This window comes from Pogona vitticeps, chromosome 2 (genome assembly GCF_051106095.1).
Source record: "Pogona vitticeps strain Pit_001003342236 chromosome 2, PviZW2.1, whole genome shotgun sequence".
Taxonomy (NCBI): domain Eukaryota; kingdom Metazoa; phylum Chordata; class Lepidosauria; order Squamata; family Agamidae; genus Pogona; species Pogona vitticeps.
This window is the reverse complement of record NC_135784.1, coordinates 108,900,060-108,924,121: the sequence shown is the minus strand read 5'-3', so window position 1 is coordinate 108,924,121 and position 24,062 is coordinate 108,900,060. Positions and strand designations below refer to the sequence as shown.

At 40.0% G+C, this 24,062-nt stretch overlaps 1 protein-coding gene across 2 annotated transcripts in view; it reads left to right on the top strand.

Annotated features, from left to right (window-relative positions):
* DPYSL3 (dihydropyrimidinase like 3) overlaps window positions 1–24,062 on the top strand; it is a 76,101-nt gene that overhangs the window by 17,252 nt on the left and 34,787 nt on the right. The window contains exon 1 of one of the 2 annotated variants that reach the window (XM_020806626.3): window positions 11,690–12,075. The exons of the other annotated variant lie outside the window; for it this stretch is intronic. Coding sequence (XP_020662285.1) covers window positions 12,031–12,075 — 45 coding nt within the window. The 5' untranslated portion in view covers window positions 11,690–12,030. Of the gene's footprint in view, window positions 1–11,689; window positions 12,076–24,062 lie in introns of those variants that run through there. 2 annotated transcript variants of the gene reach the window in all.

The window sequence follows — 24,062 nt, the reverse complement described above, 5'->3', positions numbered from 1 at the left end:
AGCGCTTGAGGAAACTCTTCCAAGCCCGGCTGGTGCAAATGCACCTGAATGATGGGAATATTTCAAGAATACTATTTATAACACCGCCATATGTACATTTGGCAAAAAGCTGACGGCATATAGCAAGATCCAGTGTATAGTGTGTATAGAGCCTGTGTCCTGAGAACACTCTGTACTGGAGTGAGTCCTGTACCCTTTGTGCACAGCAGGAGAAGAAGCTGAACACGTTCCATATGCATTCTTCCCGATGCATTTTTGGTATCACCTGGCAGGACAAAGTTCCAAATAGAGTAGTCCTAGAACGAGCTGGAATGTTTAGCATGTATACATTACTGAAACAGTGACATCTATGTTGGCTTGGGCATGTTGTGAGAATGGCTGATGGTCGGATTCCAAAAGATCTCTGTATGGAGAATTATTGCAGGGAAATCGCTCCAGAGGGAGACCACAGCTGCGATACAAGGATATCTGCAAGCGGGATCTGAAGGCCTTAGGAATAGACCTCAACCGATCGGAAAGCCTGACATCTGAGCGTTCAGCCTGGAGGCAGGCGTTGCATCATGGCCTCTCCCAATTTGAAGAGACCCTTGTCCAGCAGGCCAAGGCAAAGAGCCAGTCCCGAAAGCAGCAAAATCAGGGAGCTGGACAGGGGACAGATTGTATTTGTCTTCTGTGTGGAAGGGATTGTCACTCTCAAATAGGCCTTCTCAGCCACACTAGACACTATACCAGGACCTCTATTCAAAGCACATTACCATAGTCTCTCGAGACTGAAGAATGCCTACACACTCCCTTTGCCACTCTTGTGAATTAATGAATTTGGCTTGCCATTGTCTCTGGATTTTTTGAGTTGTTTTTTAGTATTTATATACTTTTGAGTGGTGTTTTCCATTGTTGATAGGTGCGCAGAGTAGTGCTTTGTCACTAGATGGGTGGGATAGAAATCTAATTATTAAATAAATAAATTCTTAAATGTTAATACCAAATTTTTTGGAAGCTGAATGATCAGGAGCTGCAATGTTATCTCTTCTTTCATAAATAAATGGTCTTAATTACAGTACGGCTGGAAGAGGATTTCCCATTTAACGAACTTTCCTTTGCGTAAATTAATTTTGTCTTCCTTTGTAGCTCTTTATGCATTGTGTAATATTTAAAGTGAAGAACAGAGGATAAGGGTGTTGCCGTGTCATGTCCTGTTGGCTCAGACCCAATCTCAGAAAGCATTTATCAGTCTTGCTTAAAAGTTTTGTTACATAGATGGAGAACAGTTCTGGAAATATAGTGTTGTCATACTAGTGCCAATCAGGGTTTTGGACAAGACCCTGAATTATTTGAATGTTCTGAATATTTGAATATTGAAGTAAATGACACACTGTCAAGATTATAGCTGTGTCAGAGAGGCCCACATTAACCATTGAACCACACTACCATGCCTTTCCTGGTGTGGATAGATTTCAGGTGGGCCAGATGTGCTAATGACTGGGAAAAAATTTCCTGCCTCCTTCCTCCTGTCAATACACCGAATCCCTCTGACTCCTCAATGCTCCAGAGAATTACCAAAAACTCCCAAGGTTAAGAATTTAACCTGCATGCCAACCCTGACAGGTAGGAATACCAAAATACTCATAGAATGTAAATGTAGGTTGTTAAGAAAAGTCCCTTCTTTAGAACCAACAGCCCTCTTTTAGTTAAAATAACTAACTTGCTGTACATTTTTATTATTTTATTGAAAGTTTTTAATCTTTATTGTAAAAAGAAGTCAAAGGAATAAAGTTCCAAACAGTTTTGAAAGATAGTTTCAAAAATTCCAAAAGAAGTCAAAAACGTTATGGAGCAAATAAACTTTCCAAATATATTGAACTGAGACAATTTCAGTAAAGTTCCCACAGAAAAGAAAAATAGCTAGTCATCCTAAGCTAGTATGCACATTCAAGCAGAACTTCAGCATGTTTCCAAAACATGTGCAGAGTACAGATGAGGTAACAAAGCAGTAGGTGAGTATAGTGTTCCTCTGTGAGAGACTAAGCAAACTCTCTTTCCTGTTTTATACCCATAGTTCCACTTTCTAGACATTTCAAGGTAATTCACCAATAAGCGCTCAAGTCACCCTAAGACAGTAACTTTTCCAAAGTAACCTTACTCTCTCCCCCTCCCTTCTCTTTGGCTGACACCAGTTCTGCTAATTAGCTTAGTCCTAGGACCGAATTTTGACCTTGGAAATTCCTTCTCACATAGATAAAATACAGATGGCAAAACTTTAAAGGACAGTCCCTTCCCCTCTTCATCCCAGGTACAAGCTGAAACAGGCTTGTATTTCAAAGAACAACTGAAACCATCTTCCCCTTCTTTTTCAGTCTCTACTGAATCACACTCTGCTGATGACAGTTGGGCTGTACTGTCAATATGTATTGTGAAAAACATTGATGACTAATATGATACATACGATGACAAAATAATTAAATTGTAAAATGAATGTTAATTTTACATTTAGAATTGCCTTGTAGAATGTTGATTTGCTCTGGTAGCAGAGTATCACAGCTGCACTCTTGTTCAGCTCTAATAAACTAATATAGGAAAGCACAATCTGAAAAGAATATGGCTTCAGATGGCCCTTACTGCCAACTTACTGAAAAAACCAAGATATGTTTTATTATGAAAAGCAGTCAGAAGGTAATAGTACAGTTCAGTTGTCTAGCATGGAAGCACCTAGATCAGGAGTCTCCAGACTTTTCTGTGGGAGGACCACATCATATATGCTCCACATTTTTAAGGCCAAAGGAAGACACGTGTATGCCTACCCGCACACATGTCTGCCTGCACATACGCCAGGCCAGATAAAAAGGAAAAGCGGGCTGGATGTGGCCTGTGGGCTGTAGTTTGGAGACCCCTGATCTAGATGATGGATTTTCCAAGCCATTAGACAAAATTGTACTGCGGAGAAAAACATTTGAGTACTACAGGTGCCACAGAGCAGCTTTTTATGTTGGTGTGGCTCTTGCTGTGTACGTGGGTGTTATTCTACATTTTCTTTAAACAAGTGTTTATTTTTTATATAAATATTTTTATTTTATTTTTTCTATTTTTCTGTCCTTTGCAACCAGTGATTTATTACAATATGTTCCATGCATTTAATCTTGTTTTATACTCTCTAACATCATATTAATTTAATCTATTCCACTTAAGTTGGTGTAGAGTTCATCCAGGTATAAAGAAGTTCCCATTTATTATTATCCGGTCTATCATTTCGTGTATCTTTCAAAATGTCCATTTCTGCTAGTTCCAAAATCTTCTCAATAAATTCCTTCTTTACCGGCACCTTTGTAATCTTCCACTTACTGGCATATACATAGCTGCGGTTATCAGATGTAAGGTCAAGTAGGTCTTGCTTTTTTCAAGTGTAGCTAGTAATATATTCATTAAGAAGATTTCTGGTGTCAAAGGAATTTTAACCCCTAAAATTTTCTATATCATTTCATAAATCATTTTCCAAAAGTCCTTGACCCTATTGCACATTCACCACATATGATAGACATTTCCAGCACTTATTAGAAACAGTTTTATACATTTTTGTTAATTTCTCTGGTGTTACATACCATCTGTAAAATATTTTGTATATATTTCTTTTATACTGTATATTTAGTCATTTTAATATTTTATTCCAAAATTTGTGACCAGGTGCTTAGTCATTTTAATATTTTATTCCAAAATTTGTGACCAGGTGCTTAGTTCTGTGTTATGACCTATATTTCTGACGAAAAATATGACAAAAGAAGAAAAAGAAGAATTACAAAAACACTCCGGATGTCAAGAGACGTGTAAGGTTAGGTACTTAGGAATTAATATGACAAAAAAAAGTACATTAATGAAGGACAATTATATGGAAGTAATGATAGAAAATCAAAGTAGATTTGCAGAAATGGTCTAAACTCCAATTATCCCTAATGGGTAGAGTAGCCACAATAAAAATGAATATATTACCAAAGATAGTTTTCCTCTTTCAGACAATTCCAATATTATTAAAACAATGTTTTTTAAAGAACTGAATAAGATAATGATCAAGTTTGTTTGGGATGGGAAGAAACCAAGAATAAAACTTAAGGCTCTTCAGGACAATAAACAAAGAGGAGGGTTTGGTCTACCAGACTGATTGAATTATTACAGAGCAGCAGCTCTGTCCTGGGTGAGAGAACGGGTTATTCTACAAAATGAGAGACTTTTAAAATTTGAGGGACATGATTTAAGGCTAGGCTGGCATGCCTACCTATGGTACGAAGATGACAAGGAATGCAAAACATTTAATTTACATTTGATCAGGAGAGCTCTGTTATTGGTCTGGAAAACAGTTAAGGCACAGTTAAAGCATTATAGAAAGATACCATTATGGATAGCTCCATTAGAAGCATTCTCTGACCGGCAAGAACATCTCAAGCGACAAACGGGAGATATGCCGAGATATTAGATAGTGATTTTAGTCTAAAGAATAAAGATGAACTGGCAGAACAAGGTATTAGATTGGTGGTGGACAAACTTGTTGAAATCAAGATATGTAAGAGATAAAGCTACAGGGTTTCAGAAAGACAAAATACCTTTGGATAAGGGATTGCTGGATTCAGTGGAAAAATTGATTAAAGGTTTATATAATATTTTAATGGAGAAAAAAATGGAAGATGAAATTGTGAAGGATTGCATGGTAAAATTGGTTCTTTCTACAAGTGTTTAAAGTTGGGTCTATCTAATCCAGCATTCTCTTTTCTATAGATGCCAAGTAAAGCTAATTCTCAAAACAAGGCCTCATGGCAATGGACATATTCTGTTGGTTGACCCTAATACTTAGTATCTGTAGAGATGCTTTCTCTAAACATGAATGATTTTATTTGATTGTAATGTCTAATAGCAAAAGTGGACTTACTCTCCAAACTGATTTATTTTTCTCTTTTTAACATGTGCAGCCATTTCAGTATCTTCTAGTAGTTATTAGTGCAGGAATCTCATCTATGTAATTTCCTGAAATATAAAGTCATTCAGCAAAATTATAGTTACTGTACTATACTCAGCTGTATGATTGTTATAGTTGTTAAATACCTTGCCCATGTCCTTTCCTGACTGGTTCTAACATTTCTTCATTTTGGCAACATGGTGGCGCTGCGGGTTAAACAGCAAAAAGTCTTCGGGCTGCAAGGTTGAAAGATCAGCAGTTCGAATGAGCTCCTGTTGCTTGTCTCAACTCCTGCCAACCTAGCAGTTCAAAAGCATGTAAAAATGCAAGTAAATAAATAGGTACAGCTCCATTCCGTGTATAGTTGCGCCAGCCATGCGACCACAGAAAAACTATCTACAGACAAATGCTGGGTCTATGGATTGGAAATGGGAATGAGCACCACCCCCTAGAGTCGGACACGACTGGACAACTTGTCAAGGGGAATTTTTACCTTTACAAAACTTTTTTTTTGATGAAAATTTACAAAATGCTGTTTCAGATCTTTGGATTCCTGGGTTTTCAGCAGGGGCAGAAGTCCAGCTATTGTTATATCTCAGGAAGCTGACTGTTTAGTTTGGTTGCTCACCACAAGTACATTTGGCATCCTCATAGGAAAATTTGCAGAAGGTAGATTGACTGTGTACTGCTAAATAAGGGCAGGACTGTGATTCTTGTTATCAGTAGGAAATAGTAATGTAAAAAGCTGAGAGAATGTCTCCTGAGAAGAACAAGAGTAGCAGGTGTTTTACAATATCTGACCATTTTTTCTACATGTTCCTAGATTCCTGCATCTCCTTAGGGTCAGCTTTGAAAGTGAATTCAAATCCAGCTTTTCTTACTGTTTTTGCCATGAATTTTTGCTGCTTAAAACATGTCACCACCTAAATCTTGGTTTCTTCAGATACAGTGGTGCCTCACATAGCGATCGCTCAGTTTTACAACAAAATCGCTTTGTGATGGACTTTTTGCCATCGCAAGAGCGATCACTTTGCGATGGCCCCTATGGGGGAAATTCACTTTGCGATGATCGCGGGGAAGCGATCATCGCAAAGCCCCCATTTTTGGGATGATCGCGGGGAAGCGCTTCCCCACGATCGTCCCAAAGCCCCGCCGATCAGCTGTGCTTCGTCTCTCTCTCTCCACCCCTCGCAGCTCCAGCCTCGGCAGGGAGACTGAGGCACTGCCGCCGCCACCCTGGCCAAGAAAAACCCTCTGCGTCTGCAGCAACCTTAAGCCCGGGCTTAAGGTTGCTGCAGGCGCAGTGGGTCTTTCTCGGCCAGGGTGACGCGGCGGTGCCTCAGTCTCCCTGCCGAGGCTGTCAGTCTCCCTGCCAAGGCTGGAGCTGCGAGGGGTGGAGAGAGAGAGAGAGAGAGTGATGAAGCACAGCTCATCGGCGGGGCTTTGAGATGATAGCGGGGAAGCGATCATCGCAAAGCCCCGCTGATCAGCTGGCCAAAGATGGGGGCTTTGCGATGATCGCTTCCCCATGATCATTGCAAAGCCCCCATTTTCGCACAGCTGATTGGCGGTTCCAAAATGGCGGCTGCTGCTTTGCCTCATTAGGAGCACCCAAAATGGCCGCTGCTATGGAGGAATTTCACTTAAGGTTAGTTTCTAAGCCCATAGGAATGTATTAAATGCGTTTTAATACATTCCTATGGGCTTTTTAAAATCACTTAGCGATTAAATCACTTGGCGACGTTTTTCCTGGAATGGATTAACGTTGCTAAGTGAGGCACCACTGTAGTTTTATTATGACAGGTTTTTTTGCTAGACATTGACTTTTTGCAATCGCTATAGTGATTTGCAAAACAGTGATTCCTATGGGGGAATTTCGCTGGACAATGTTTGGTCCCTGCTTCACAAACCGATTTTCGCTTGACAACGATTTTGACAGCTCACAAAACAAGTGATTTCGGGTCCTAAGCTTCGCAAGACAGCGATTTAAACAGCTGATCGGCGGTTCGCATAGCGGCTTTCCTATGGCCAATCTTCGCTAGACAATGACAATTCTTCCCCATTGGAACGCATTAAACAGGTTTCAATGCATTCCAATGGGGAAATGCTTTTCGCTAGACAATGATTTCACTAAATAGCGATTTCAGTGGAACGGATTATCATCGTCTAGCGAGGCATCGCTGTAGTCAGGTTGTCCTAAAATTCTGCAATGTAGAATGTTACCTCCACCTCTTAATCTGGGGTAAATGAGGGCAAATTGCATTGATTTAGATAATTTTACTTGACTGGTATACTTTGAAGCTTGAAAATATACTGGAAAAGTGTTATGTAAAGCTTGCTCTGCGTTGGAACACACATTTTTCAGCCTTCAGATTTCACAGAATCATGAAATCAACTGTAGAGTTAGAAGGGATCCCAAGGCCCATCAATTCCAACTCCCTGGTGAAGTATGAAATTCCTGATAAGGTGGTCTTTTAATCTCTGTTTAAAAGCCTCCAGTGAAAGAGAGCCCCATCACTCTCTGTGGCAGACCATTTCATTGTCAAACAAATCTTAGTGTCAGTAAGTTCTTCCTAATATATAAGTGAAATCCTTTGGGTCCTAGCCTCTGGGGCTACAGATAACAAGCTTGCCCAATCTTCCATGACAATCCTTCAGATATTTGAACACCTCTCAGTCTTCTTCTGTCTAAACCTACCCATCTCTCTCATCCATTACCCATAGGACTGGGTTTCCAGACCTTTTACCTCCTGATGACTCTCCTCTGGACATGTTCCAGCTTGTCATTGTGCTTCTTAAACAGGAGTGTTCCAGAACTAGACAAAGCATTCCAGGTGAAGATGCAGCCTTTTTGAGCATAATAAGAGTCATTGATTCTTTGTGGCTCAGTGGAACAGTGCTGACTTCTACACACAGCCTGTGTCCACTGCTGATTTTCTAATTCTATTCTGCAGCTCTCCAAAATCAATCAACCTGCCTTAAGAGAGTGAAAGCCATTCACAAAGCTTGCATGCTCATTTGACCACACATTACATTGGCCTGTGTGCAAAAAGAATCCATATTGGGGAACGAGTGTGCTTGTTTTCACATGGAAACCATTATCCCCCACATTTTTCCACCACTCTTGATCACACCTTGGAAGACACATGTAGGAAGTCTAGACTGATTTAGAAGCAGATACCTATATTGGACTGATGTAGCATATCAGTGGCCTGAAAACAGTAAATGCACACATATTCTTAGTTGCCCCACACAACCAGACACAATTCTGTTTGGTAGACAAGCATGGGTTCTTGGGAGAAGAATCAGCCTGTGTGGCCTTGGGCAAGCTGCACAGTCTTAGGTTGCCTGAAGAAGAAGCGAGTAGTAAACCATTTCTGAGTACTCTTTCCTAGAAAACTCTGAAAATGGTTGCCATAAATCAGAATTGACCTGATGGCATACAAAACAACAGGAACCACCAAAACCAGGGGAAGGTTATGTCCAGTAGAACTTTCATTCTTTTGCTCATGCCTTTTGACCAGCAAAATCTTGTAGTCTGTTCTCAATGCTGTTGAGCAGAAAGGAATAATTAAGTACAGATTTTTTTTCCAGTGGAGAATCTGAAAACTGGAAAAGCTAGGGTTTCTCTTTTCTTTAATAAATTGTATTTGCCGGCGTATAAGTACTCGGCGTATAAGATGACCCCCCAACATTTCCACTCAAAATACAGAGTTTGTTATATACTTGCCGTATAAGACTACCCCCTCTTCCGCACACCAAATAAAAGGTGCTATTCATTGTCACCATTGTACGGCTGCAGCACAATTGCAGCGCCTCCGGCCCGCCCTTGCATCTCCCTGTGACCGGCACTAGTGCGCAAGTGTGCATGTGTGAGCTCTGTGCCGACAAGGGGCAGGCCAGAGCGCCTCTGCTTCCCGCCGAGCAGAACAGGCCGGTCACATCGAAAAGGCTGGCACCCCTGTCTTGCTGCTGATGCTCGCTGCGGCTGAGAATATTGTTGGCTGACCTCGGCTCACTTTTAATCTTCAAACCAGTATTAGCTACTCCATGCATGGCAAGTAAGCTGCATTTAAAAGAATGAATTCAATGGTGTAGTGAAAGTGACAGTCTAGAGAGATACATCACTGAAGGATAGGATAATATGCATAAAATGAACGCTCATGTTTGGGTCTGCACTGTTTTCTTTGCATAGATCCAAAGGGTGGCACAAGTTGATGGGAACTGAAAGTTGTGGAAGTGAAAATAGTTCGTAGCATACTTATGAAAACAGTCACAGAGCAAGAAGAATATGCTTACATTACACAAATCAAACTTATCTGGTAGCTTTACTAGTGATTTCAATACCTACTATGAGTTTACTGCAGAGACAGCTTAGATGGACTTGTGCTAAAAATAAGGATAGTTGGCTTCTCCCAATTTTTCTGAAGTGAATAATCTGTATTTGTATGTAATCTACCTCTCTGCATTGTTTTTATGTTGATTTAGACATAAAGAGTTGATATTGTGTGTTGTCAAGTCACTTCTGACTTGTGGCAGCCATGGTTATTAATGACCTCGGTAAGATTCTGTTATTAATGGCCTTGCTCAAGTCTTACAGATTCATAGCTGTGGCTCCTTCTATACAGCTCACATTTTGTCTTCCACTTTTGGTGCTTTCAATGTTTCTGTGCATTATTGTCTTTTCCATCGAGTTTTGTCTTCTCATGATGTGCCAAAATCATAATAGCCTCAGTTTCATCATTTTTGCCTCTAGAGAGAATTCAGGCTTGACTTCATCCAGGATCCAACCGTTTGTCTTTCTAGTGTTCCATGGTATCTGTAAAGCAATCCTCTGACTCCACATTTCAGATGGATTATTATTTTTTCTTCATTGTCCTGCTTTTGCATCTGTGCATAGTGTTTGCAAACGCCGTAGCTGGGATGATCTTGGCTTTGATCCCTAGTAATACATCTGAGATTTGAGAATCTTTTACAATTCTTTCATAACTGCCCTTTCAAATTTTATTCTACTGATTTTGTGGTTATAGTTTTCCTTCATTTTCATGTTTAGAGTCCTGTTTTCAATTGCTTGAATCATGTAGTTGCAGTAAACAGATTGCTGGCTTTAGAAAACTTTGTGGTCAATTCTATTCCTTCATTTTTAATTCTTATGCTGACACTTCCTATGATGTTTTGTTTTGTTTCTCACATTTATGTTTTATGTTCCAGTTACCTATGATTGTCAAGATATACTGTTTTTGTATGTAACTGGTGAATAGCTCAGTGGTTTAGGTATCCAGCTGCAGAGCCAGAGGCTGGGAGTTCGATTCTCTACTGTGCTTTCTTGACAGAGGCTGGACTTGATGATCTATAGCAGGGGTCCCCAACCCATGGTCCGCGGCCTGGTGCTGGTCTGTAGGCTTCCAGGAACTGGGCTGTAGAGACAGATCTCCGAGCCCCCCCCCACGCATAGTGGGTGTTTTGCACTTGCGAAGGGGCGTGCCATACTTGCCCGTGACACACCCCTCTGCAAGTGTGGCACGCCCACTCGCAAGCGTGAGGGTGCCCCCGCCCCCCTCGCATGGAGCCCGCATCCCCCAACCGGTCCACGGTCCCAAAAAGTTTGGGGACCGCTGATCTGTAGGATCCCTTCCAGCTTTGCAATTCTAAAATGATCATGATGATAATTGTTTTTATCAGCTTCCTCTAGGACATTTGCATAAAAGTATTCTTTTTCTTAAGTATCTGTGGTTGGAATACAGACTTGAATGATGGGTATATTGATAGGCTTTCTGCAAAGTTTGATATTAATTGGAAGTAGGTAGTGGATCATAAAGAGGACTTTAGAATCTGAACATCTGCGGTCTAACTTAGCTTGTTCTCTTAAATCTAAACCTCACACCCTGGATGCTTAGTATGTGCCTAGATTACTATCGTCCCACTGCTTACTGAGTGGCTGAAATCACAGTGTTCTATAACACTGCCCTCAACTTTGCATCATAGATATTTTGTGCATACAGTACATGTGTTTCACAAATGGAGGAGATTATTGGACATCAGGTATCAAGCACAATATGATCCACAAACCACATCAGTGATCTTAGATTCACTAACCACACTGTAAAACTCTTTAGAACAAAGAGGTTTATATATTGGAAGGATGAGAGAGAAGCATTTGGATTTTTATTCTTTCCAGCTTTTTCTATGTATTTATGTTTATCCCTAGATATAATTTTGTTCTTAAACATGACTCAAATGTTTCTACAGAAAGAAACAAAGCTATTTATTATTTACTTAAAATAGATTTACCCCTCCTTTCTCCTTAAAAAAGGAACCATCTAGTATTTTCACAACATTAGCAGGTAAAAACATGCAGAAAAATCTGTTGAGATCTGATAAATATGAGAACTTTTTATGGTGTTGTCTTTTCTAAGGTTCTTGGTTGCTCTTTCTATATGGTTTCTTTAAAACCATTTGTACTATGCAGGAAGCAAGCTAGAAATCCATTGTTACATAATGAGATGGGATTTGTGTAGACACTTCCCATGGTGGTTAGGAAGATATAATTCTTGAAACTCTCTCTCCATGTTTCTGTAGTTTCTTAAAAGTTTGGTCTGACTTTTTCCTCTTGCCTTATATTATCTGGGTTCACTTCTGGTTTAGTTACTGCAAAAACTCAAGCCAAGAGCATCTCTGGGAGACTTTGCCCCTACCCTTTGCAAATGTGAGGGCCGAGTCTTTCCACTGCTACCCTCTAGCGGCTGCCATGCCTTTCTGCAGTAACGGCAGCCCTGAGTGGGTGAGGCAAATGTAGCAAAGAGAAATCAATACACAGAAAGCGAGACTGGGAAGAAGGAGAAGGGAGGAGTCACCTCATCAGCCATTCTTGTCTTACAGAGTCCCAGCTGTCATTGGTAAAAAAAGGGGGGGAAGGGAGGGAGAGGATTTACTATTGTGTGAAACAAGAGGGAGGGAGTAAGACAGAAGGGAAGAAGAGGACAGGAAAGGAAGCACCATTTGTTCCACCTGAGCGTGAGCGTCTTTAAGCTGGTGCTGCTCCTAGATCGGATAATAGGAGCCAGCTCTCCCCCTGCAACAACCGACTGCCACACATGATGTCTGGTTACCAGGGCAAGAAGAACATCCCCAGGATAACAGTGAGTGATGCACCCGCTGACCTCCTTGTTCTATTTAATGCATGCTCTCTAAGCTTGTTTTGTTGTTGTTGTTTGGCAACTTCGTCCACCGTACTAGCTACCAGCCTTGTTGCTCTGATTCTGAGGGAACTAATACTGACTTGGTTCAGAAGTGTGTGTGTGTGTGTGTGTGTGTGTGTGTGTGTGTGTGTGTGTGTGTGTGTGTGTGTGTGTGTGTGTGTGTGTGTGTGTGTGTGTGTGTGTGTGTGTGTGTGTGTGTGTGTGTGTGTGTGTGTGTGTGTGTGTGTGTGTCCCCTGTACTTTGTGTTCTCAGTATTACATAGCTGGTTAGCTTACAGAATGGAAGGGAATACAAATAGGGATGCCAGGCTTGTGCTTCTGTACTATATGAAATCTTTGGGTAGGAGAATCTTCATTGTCTCCTGCTGCTGGAGTTAAATTTTTGAAAACCTTTGTACTTGTGCAAAGCAATGAGTCTGCAGTATCTTCATATTCCATAGAATTCTCTCCTTTCCAAGCTGTTGTCTGTGTCCACAGGGCGTAATTAGGGCTGAGTGACATTCTGTTTTTTTTTTGTTTTGTTTTGTTTTTTTTAAAAAAGATCTGTATAGCATTAGTGGTGTCCCCTCCCGTTTTCCAGTCCAGGATGTTTGATTACTTTTTTAAAATGCTTTGGACAGACCTTGCCCTTTCAGAAGGAGCTGATCTGACTATGTCAGTCTGACTTTTAAGCAGGAGGATTCTTTATCTTTATTTTCATTTTGTTTTGTTCGGTCCCCACTCTTTAAAGCAGGAAACACTGGCATATCCGAGTTGTCTGCTGCATAGTTTTGTTTGCTGCATATTTGGGTGCGTCATGTGCTTGACTGGCGCAGGGGAAAAAAAAGAGGAGTTTGTTCTTCTATAGAAGTGAAAGCACTGATTTAGAAGCCAGTATAAATGATGTTTTCTTTCTCTGCCTCTAAATAAATAGTGGGAGATTGTTAACATCCCCCCCAAAAAAGATGTGGGATGGAGAACAGGGAAGTAAAATGCTCTGAAAAAAATCAGTGTTTTGTATCCTTCTTGGTGTGTGCCATGCAGCTGCATTTCCAGTGGCTTCATACTGCACCCTGATTTATTATTGATGCAATGAAATGCCTTGCAGTGGGGGTACCCCCTAGGTCTTTAATAAGCCCTGGGGTTTATTGTTGCTGGCTTCAGATGCAAAGAGTGCAGCTGTGCTTTGTCTCCAATGCATTTTAATGAAATCTTTTGTGGGGTAGGGTATACATTGGGGGAATGGGTGGCTACTCCATCTTTAAGGCAAACAAAGGAAGAACAACCGAGCGCGTGCATGTGTGAGTGTGCACACACGTCCACACACATGGGGTGGGAGAAAAGCTTGGCAGATATCTTGGCTTCTCAGTGTACCTGTTTAGAGGACAAGTAATTTCCCCACATAGTTCTTTGTTTTGTTGAGAGCTATAAAAAGTCTTTTTGACTGAATGACCTCTTTGTTTATATCTTGGATTTGAAAGATTGATTTAAAATGGATACTAATGGATTTATTTTGTAGTGTTTAGGCATATTTTACTGTTTCTAACACTAAATTAGAGTGGCAGCTTTAATCTGAAATGCTACCTTGTGTTTTGTTCACTTTGCAAGGAACAGCATTTCACATCTATTAGGTCAGACCTGTTCCTTTCAGGTGCACTATGCTGACAACTAGAGTCTGGACACTTGAATTATTATACAAAAACGTCTTGTTTCACATTGGGCTTGTCAGATACCATTCTGAACACAAGATTGATATACTGTAATGCTATAGGATAAACTCATTGCAAATAATTCCTTTTAATATTTAAATCAGTTATTACTTGCCTTCGTGTACACATGCATGCATGGACACTCACACCTATATTCTTTAGACATACAACACCGTGCAGTCACCTGAAAGTAGTGGATCAATCTCTGTTGGGTCTACATGGTGTGACCTACATTACCAAAATTCCATGATATTGTTGTCTTTTGTGCTGCTCACCTGACTGCAGCAGTTCTACATCTCTGATGCTCTGTGCAGAGTAGCCACACCTACCTTGATATTCAGCATAGGCGATGCTTTTACAATAGTGGGAAGCTCAGCTACACAGGAGGAGTTGGTCCCCCACCATAGCACCTACATTTTATATTCTGATTCCCTCTGCTACTGTACTCAGTCCTTGGCTTTGGGACAAAAAAAAAACAGCTATGAATTTTATTGTTTGGAATTCTGTTGTGGGTTTTTTAATTTGAAGCTTTTGGTTTTATATTACATTATGTGGCTTGTAATGCTGTGAACCAAATGTTTTGAGGTAAAAGTACTGAAGACAAATACGTTCTTTCTAAGAAGGTAATACGCTTCTCAGATTTTGTTTTGTTTTCTTTTTTTAGTCTTCTCATCAACACTCCTTGAATTAAAGAGTAGATACAGTAGTTTTTTATTTTTTAGTCATATTGTTGTACATGCAACTAGAAATTCAGAGTCTTGTACTCCATAGGAACTACATATTGTGCTAGTAGAAGGGTTGCAGTATTGTGGATTTCTTCCTTTATACATGAAGAAGTGCAGTTCTCCTATAGACCCTGCTGGCACACTTAAGGAATTGGTTTTCGATGGTTACTGGAATCCCCACGCCCTTCCTAAAGCAAGTCATGATATCTGCAGTTTGATGTGTTTGTGCCCTTTGAGCCTCATCTATTTCCTTGGTAAGTTTCAAAATGCAACTAAAAGTACATTACAAGAGAGATAATGTGGGTCATAGTTTTATATGCCTGCAACACTGATTGCTATATGTGGATATTACAAGCTGGGTACAGCCCACCCACTTGCTTTTTAAAGCTAGTTGGCTAAGAGAACATAGGAAGTTGCCTTATACTGAGTCAAACCATTTTGTTCATCTGCCACACTGTTGTCAGTCCTGATTTGTAGTGGCTCTCTAGGGTTTCAGGCAGCATTCTTATCTAGTCCTTGATGGAGATCCTGGCTTTCCCTGGTGGTCCCCCCCCCCCCCAATCAGATAATACCAGTGTTTTTAAGCTGTTATGGTGCTTTTTATGGAGTTCACTCTGAGAGAACTCCTGAAACCCAGCTGTATCAGTAAACAAAAGTCCACTTGTTACAGAAATATAGAATTACTTGCTTATATCTCATTCACACAAACATGAAGTCTCTGCAGATAGTCATGTTGAAAAGCTGTCTCATGAAATGGAATTGGAAAATTGGCTGTTTCTCATATTAATACACATGAGCAGCAGCTGTGTATTAATTTCAATGTGTTTTTTTTGGAAATTTCACTAATTTCAATGTGTTTTTTGGTCACTGTCATCCTGGTATGGGTATATACGTTTGGCTACCCCCAAAGTACAGTATTACAGCTGACCCTGTGACTGTGATCTTGGCAAGTATACTGCAGATTTTATTGGAAAAGCCACGTTGGCTTCCATTAGGCAGTAGAGATGTAGGTGGAAGAAGGTAAAAGTGAAGAAGTAAATATTGGTTTAAGTTCATGGGTGAAGATTAAACAAAAATGTGACTCTTGCTCAGTAGAGCCTTTAAGCATGAAATTACAAAAGCAATTCATGGTATGTTGTTTTTCTTAAAAAATGAGAATTTTGGTCATGGTCTAGACCAGTGGTTCTTAACCTTTTTGAAAGAAACGCCCCCTTGAGCAATTGAGGAAGTTATCTTTGCTCCCCTTGCCGTGACGGCAGTGGCACCACATCTGCTGCCAGCACCAGCTGGTCTGGATCTGGCGGTGCGAGGAGGGGGTCAGTGACAACTTCCTTAATTGCTCATGGGGGCATCCTCAGTGGCGATGGCTCCATCGCCCCCTTCTGTTCCTTCACCCCCACATTGCCCCCTTTCGTTCCATCACCCCCCTGAAAAACAAAATTGGGCGATATCGCCCAGGTTGAGAACCACTGGTCTAGACTCTGGAGAGTTTGGTATATCTACAGACGTAATTCCACCAATTTGAATTGAGATTTTTTTCCTTTCTTCTCTCCAGTGGATGAGTACAGTGGGGTCTTGACTTGAGAACTTAATCCGTATTGGAAGGCGGTTCTCAAGTCAAAAAGTTCTCAGGTCAAATCTGCATTTCCCATAGGAATGCATTGAAAACCATTTGATCCGTATCTGCTCTTTTCCGTCCATAGAAACTAATGGGAAGCTGCTATTCTGCGTTCGACCACTAGAGGGGGATATTTTGTTTCTTTTTTTCTTAGGTCAAGAAAGGTTCAGGGAAGGCAGGGAAAATACAGTCCAGGCAGTACAGTACCAGGCAGTCCGAAGACTGTCTCCCAATCCACTCTCTAAACGCTTTTCACTGGCCAACAACAAATTTTGCACTTTCCCTGCCTCCCACGTGGTTTTTTTTGCAGTTCTTAACTCAAATCTAAGTATGTAAGTCAAGTCAATATTTTCCTATGAGAGTGGTTCTTAAGTCAAAATGTTCTCAACTCGAGCCGTTCTTAAGTCAAGACCCCACTGTATGTGGCTGTAATCTTTATCTTTAGCAGAGACCCAAAGGTAAACTGGCTTTCCCAAATAACATCTGCATCATGTGCATACTTTTGCATTTGGACATTTTGTTTTATTATCATGGTGTATACTAGACATATCTTATCTGATGGCATGTTTCTTATAAAAACCCACCAGAAAGCTGCTTCTGAATTCAGCTTTCTGGCAGCAGTCAGACCACCATCATGGCAAGTACCCTAGCCACCTTTTGAAATATATGCAACACTGTTTGCCTCTTCAGTTTTTAGAGCTGGCGATATTTGGATTGTCTTTGGAAAAAGAGGAGACAAAAAAGGGATTCTCATTTGCAAGGGAGAAAGAGGCATTATTTTAATTGCATTATTTTTGTAATTTGTCTTTCAATGAGAGGAATGACATTTTAAACTCTAATCTGGTTGTGTGCCTTGTGTATTGCAAACATAATAAACACATATGATTAAAACTATTGTGTTCCTTTTCTGAGCTGAAGGCCAGTTTTATTTATAAACACCCACTGGCCTGCTAAGTACTGCAAAGGATGCTAATTGGTTTCAGACAGGAAATGTCTGAGCATTTACTGAATTGGAAGAAAAGTAGTAATGGAAAAATGATAGGTGTGCAACCAAGTGCAACTTGTATTATACACACTCCAGTACTTACAGCTTTCAAACAGTGACCCATTCAACCCATGTATAGGGTTCAATCCTCTTAGGTTTAACAGATATTATTATCTATTATTATCTGGACAATTCTGTGTATGGGGTTGTTGTTGTTGTTTAGTCGTTAACTCGTGTCCGACTCTTTGTGACCCATGAAGCAGAGCATGCTAGGCCCTCCAGTCTTCCACTGCCTCCCAGAGTTTGGTCAAATTCATGTTGGTAGCTTCGATGACACTGTCCATCCATCTTGTCCTCTGTCATCTCCTTCTCTTATTGCCTCCACACTTTCCCAACACCAGGATCTTTTCCAGGGAGTTTTCTCTTCTCATGAGATGGCCAAAGTATTGGAGCCTCAGCTTCAGGATCTGTCCTTCCAGTGAGCACTCAGGGTTGATTTCCTTCAGAATTGTTTGTTTTCCTTGAACAGGAGGTTTGTTCTCCTTGCAGTCCAGGGGACTCTCAAGAATCTCCTCCAGCACCACAATACAAAAGCATCAATTCTTCGGCAGTCAGCCTTCTTTATGGTCCAGCTCTCACTTTCATACATCGTTACTGGAAAAACCATCGTCGTTTAGTTGTGTCCGACTCTTCGTGACCCCATGGACCAGAGCACACCAGGGCCTCCTATCTTCCACTGCCTCTCGTAGTTGTGTCAATTTCATGTTGGTTGCTTCACAGACACTGTCCAACCATCCTGTCCTCTGTCGGCCCCTTCTCCTCTTGCTGTCACACTTTTCTAACATCAAGGTCTTTTCCAAGGTGTCTTCTCTTCTCGTGAGATGGCCGAAGTACTGGAGCCTCAGCTTCAAGATCTGTCCTTCCAGTGAGCACTCAGGGTTGATTTCCTTTAGAATGGATAGGTTTGTTCTCCTTGCAGTCCAGGGGACTCTCAAGAGTCTCCTCCAGCACCACAATTCAAAGGCATCAATTCTTCGGCGGTCTGCTTTCTTTATGGTCCAGCTCTCACTTCCATACATCACGACAGGGAAAACCATAGCTTTGACTATTCATACTTTTTTTTTGGCAAGGTGATATCTCTGCTTTTTAAGATGCTGTGTATGAGGTACAATTGTGCAAAATTGCGTATGTTTCTTGCACGTACATTAAATTAGAAAGTGGCTTGATATACACATGTATGTTTTGGGACTCTTAATATACTCTGTTGGGCGGTTATGTAATGTGTGTGCTTCTGGGAGTCTCACCTGTTGCCTAAAGACTCATGAGATCATGTTGTACAATCTTTGGAGCACATCCTGTTTTTCTCCAAGTGCATCTTTTTCCCAAACTGTTGTCCAACATATGTTCATTTAGGTATTTTTATTAATATCTGCGTATGGGTGAACACTGCAAAAATCCACCCTGTGTTTCAAAAGCAACATGAGAAACAGAATCAAGGTAGGAAAAATCTAGATTGTTGTTAATTTTGCATATGCATTCTGTTTCTTTATATTGTGCATACTTGTACAAAAGTAAAATAAACATTCCCCCCCTTCAATAAATAAATAAATAAATAAATAAATAAATAAATAAATAAATAAATAAATAAATAAATAAATAAATAAATAAATAAATAAATAAATAAATAACTGGGAAAAGCATGGTCTGCTATATATCTTTTACAAAAAGAATGAAAGATACAACAAATAATGGTACATTTCATCCGACCATCCATTTTCCTATATAGAAACTGCCAATGCTGAAACCTGATTTTAACACCTTTGAAATTCCTAATATGGAAACTGTGAGCCTATTCAGATTGAACGTTTATTCAACTTTCCTTGCATCTGAGATAAAAGAACTATTTCTTGTTCCAACATGATGGAGGAAAAGCCTGGGTCAGGCCAAGTCAAAGTGGGACAAACCTGCTTACTCTCCAATTTTTAAAATACTGTCACCAGGTAACAGTGTATTTGTATTTTGCTTTACCTCCATTTGCTCCAGTGTGGGATCTCCTCATGTACAATTCAGTACCACACATGGTATGGTGATCGACATACTTTATGGTGATCTACATACTTTGTGTGTGGTGGGAGTGTAATTTGATTACGTTTCTTTATGGGTATGTTTCTGGTGGTCAGTCTCCAACTTCATGCCTTAGTGTCTCTTCTGTTTAGTTCACTTTGGATATCAGCTGTACCAACATCCTGGCTTTTCTTTTTTGTTTGCTTGCATTTGTTTTTGCTTTTGCTTTTTTTAAACGTTTTGACTTTTGTGCTGAGGTGCACTAATGCTTAGGCGTAGAAGCAGAATATAATGCAAAATAAGTCATTAATGTTACTGTTTTGCTTTGGATACTTTCCCAAGATTTTAAACCCAGTGCTTTCTCTGGGGGCTCTGCAGCCAGTGATTGAGTCAGCGATTCATGGAGTTCTTCATATTTTCCTCTCCCAGTTTCCCTAGGACTTTTTGGGATTGACAAGGTCACATGGGTTGTCTTTTGGTTCCTGCCATTGATGAAACTGAGGTTGTCTTTTGTACACATCAGGAGAGGCAGTAAAACATATGGATGGTTGGAGACTGTCCATCAGAAGCATACTTCTAAAGAAATATCAAATTATACTACCTCTAAGGCATATTTCTGAAGCCTCCTCTCTGATGTGGCCAAAAGGCACCCAGTGTTACAGTTTAAGACAGCTACCAAGGGCCATCAGGTTACTGAAAACCCTATGCATGAGAGGCATCCAAAATATCCTGCCATTACCAGCCCCACTCAGCTCTTGCAAACTCAAGGCCATGGCTTTCTTTATTTTGACAATTCATTTTACATTCGGTGTTTCTCTTTCCCTTCTCCCTTCAACTTTTCCCAGTATTATTGTTTTTTCCAGTGAGTCTTGTCTTCTCATGATGTGCCAAAGCACCAAAGCTTTAGTTTCATCATTTTTGTTTCTAAAGAGAGTTCAGGCTTGATTAGATCCAGGATCCACCTTCTTGTCTTCTTGGCAGTCCCATTATATCCACAAAGCTTTTCTCCAGCACAATAATTCAAAAGAATTTATTTTTCTTTCCTGTCATCTTTCTTCACCATCCAGCTTTCACTTCTGTACATAGCAACTAGCACTACATTTGCTGAGATAATCTTGGCCTTGGTCTCCATTGACACATACTTAACACTTTATGGTCTTCTCTAATTCTTTCATAGCTATCCTCCCAAATCTTAGTCTACCTTTGATTCTTGGCTGCAGCTTGAATTGAGGTATGCAAAATCTTTAATAATTTCAGTTTCTTCATTATTCACCTTAAGTTTATGTAGTTCTTCTATAAATATGATTTTCAAGTTCTTCATGTTCAGCTTCAGTCCTCCTTTTATATTTTCCTTCTTTCATCCTCATCAGGAGTTATTTCAAGTCATTGCTGCTTTTTCACAGTAATATGATGTCAAATTGAGGCCTACAGTCAGGAGAAAAACGGCATTTATAAATGCAGTCAGTCAATCAATGTACTGTATCTTAAACTATTGATGTATCTTCCAGCTGTTTTGTGTTTCTTCATCTAGTAAAGATCACCATATATGTTCTGCATATAGTTTGAATAGATAGGGAAATAAATGTACATCTTTGTCTGACCCCTTTGCCTATGGGAAATCATTCTGTTTTCAAAGTAGGAAGTATTCAGAAGTAGTTTATAATTTCCTTCTTCTGTGGAATGCTAACAAAAGTGTCACTTGTGTTTTTGAAAGATCTTCTGCTAGTATCAACCTCCACTTGACGCCCTCCATCATCATTTGAACTGTCCATTCTCTTCTGCTGATGTGATTGTTAATCTAGAAGAGGAGGAATGTAACTTCGATCATTCTTCCATGGGTGACCCTACTAGGAGTCCAGACTACTAATGGAATCTAGCTCCCTAACAGCATTGTTTTTTGTTTCCCACACACACACAAACCCATCAACACATCAAGGATGTTCATCCAAGAGAGGGGACCAGTTCTTACATGTTGTTAATAGCTTTTTTGAGGACTGTGCCTCCCATTGTGTCAAGAATTTACCTAAGAAGAATAAAGCTTCATAGGTTTTGTACTAAATTTATGGATTCTATTTATGTGGTTTTATATCAGAAAAAAGTGTGTTAAATTCATCAACCAGTATGTATATGTAATAAATACTTAATGGCTTGGTCTGATGAGAAAACATTTGAAATTATATAGATGACGTGGTTAACCATAGTGTTCCATGAAAAGGGGGGCAATATGAATTGAAAACATGCTTTAAGCCACTGGGTAAAGTTAATTCTTTATTCTGACAATTTTAAGTGAGTGATCAATACATCCTCCAAATCACTGCTCCTAGAATGAAACATGTTTTGACTATATAGCTGTGCTGCCTACTGGAGCAGGATATAATGATTCTTTTTTAAAAAAAATCCCAGTTAATGCCAGTTTTAAATCAGTGGTCTAAATCAAGTTTCCACATTTTGATAATACTAATAAATAGTATTATTTTAAAGAACAGTGATAGACCCTCGTGGACCCTTCATAGGCTAGATGATACCAATTGGGTATTTCCACATGTCTTCCAATATAACAACAGGGTAAAGGGTTTAGTAGATAGGCATCCCTTTGAGTATTTACAGGCTAATTTAGAATTACTGTGGGTCAGATTATGCCAGGAGAACAGAGGTTTCATACATCTGACAAAGGGATGTAATCTAGAACTTGTACTCATGGAGGCTTCACAGAGAATTCACATTCTTTGGAGGCAGAAGAATAAGCCTGATATCAAGATTGTCTGTTTGGTGTTCTTCATACAAGAATCCCAGAATTTTATTAAATTATTAAATTAATCTACTCCACTTTGGCGCATAATGGTAGTGTATAGCCCATAACGTTCTGTGTTTGTGAGAAATTTCTGTTCATCTTGATGCAGTTCACATATATACAGTTCTTTCCTCAATAACTTTACATCTAGACACTCTTTTTTGAATCCACATAGATCAATTTGTCTATGTGGGTTGAAGGTTTATTTCCCTGGTTTTGTGCATCACAACAAAGTCTAATAACCATAGAGCTCAAAACATGGTGATAATTTATGTTGTGTTGAATCACATAATTTTGATTGGTGTTACAGTTCACCTGTGTATACCCAGAACTGCACTGAAAGTAACGTGTACATGAGCATTCCTTTTATTATATATGGTAACACCAGGGTTGTTTGCAAGAATTGTTGTGATGGGGGAGTCTGGTGTTCCCTTGCCTCTGCTTGTATCAAAACCTCTGTCACCTTGATCTTGCTTCTGTAGTCAGGCAGTATTGGTATATCTTGTGTGAAGAGAAGTAGAAGATAACCAAATGAGACTGTTGCCAGTCCATGAAGACTTGTGTTGTAATATGTGATCCTTAAAGGTGATTCCTGTAAGAGGAAAAGTGACCTATAGAGTACTTGTGTGAGAATGTGCGGGAACTGGCATATCTATGGCAGTACGCCAGGGAACTGCCAGAATCCCAAAAGAGACTTGGATTCTTGATGTCTTTGTTATACCTGCAGGAATGTGATCCCCTCCCCTTTTATATCATCTGTACCTTGCAGATAAAATTTTCCTTAGCAAAGAGTGGCTAATGATGCAGCTTAACATTGAGTTGACAGGAAGGCACTGCTGGGTGTGGAGAAAAGTGCAAATGAGTTTTGGCAGAATGAACAGTGTATTTTTTGTAAATAGCCTGGGAGCCACTAGTAAGCATGCCAAAGCCTTTGCATTAGTGAGGCCCATTTCCTCATAAATTGTTTCTTCTTCAGTTCCTCTTACATCTGAATGCATCCGAAACATTCTGTGCCAAAATAGACATTATGTCATACCCTGTAAGCCCCTCATTCTGTCTCCTAACTGGTGGTAGGGAGCGGGTGCTGACCTTCCTCTTTCCTATTCAGACAACGAGATGTCTGGCACCAGACACTTGTGAATATTAATACAAGAATTTATCATTTATGATCTGGTGCAAGCCATGAACCCAAACTACTAAAGTTGTAACATTAGTAGTAATCAGTTCATAGTGACATCTGCAGCAAAGGGAACATGTCAAAAATAACCAGAACGTTTTAAAAATACATTGTAGACCACAATAAATACACATCTAAATAGAGTGTGTATCCTTTTCGGTTTGTTTCAGTACTTTCTGTTTTTGAATCATTGAAAGGCGATAGTATACTTGGTACACAAATAACTTGCATCCAGTAACAAGGGAGAGCAAGGTGGCTGAGGGCTAAACAACATACAACATTAAATACATACCAAGCAGCGGAGGATTCTCCTGCATGTTTAGAATTTGTATTGTCAGTTGTTTCAGTTTCTGCACTGATTGTTTGGATATCAACAAATTTTTCAATAAAATGTTCCTCCTGTACTGATTCATACTTTTCCCTGCTCTCTACCAAGTTCTTGGATATTTTTCATCCTGCCAAACCCTTGGATTAAAATCTGTTCTGCTTTTATAGAGTGTGGGCAGAGCTTTGCGTTATGGTGCTTCTCAAGAATTTCACAATCAATGTGTGATACACACAATGCAGTCAGCAAACACAAGGAAAAACATGAACTGTGCTGAACAACAGTGGGTGCTTGCTGGACCTGGCAATCATATGTACAGCTCAGTTACAGCACTTAAGCTGATAGGTAGTGGACCATCCAATTTCAGGATGTTATTCCTCATGAATCACATGAACTTCCATCAGCAAATGATAGAAAAAGGAAGTGAAAATGGGCAGTCTGGAAGAGACCTTGCTTTTAAAAACAACAACCTATAAATAAATATGCAGGACTCTGATTTAGACTAAAACTAGACTTGTGCACTGGATTCAGGGGAAAAAGTGTCAAAATGGGAT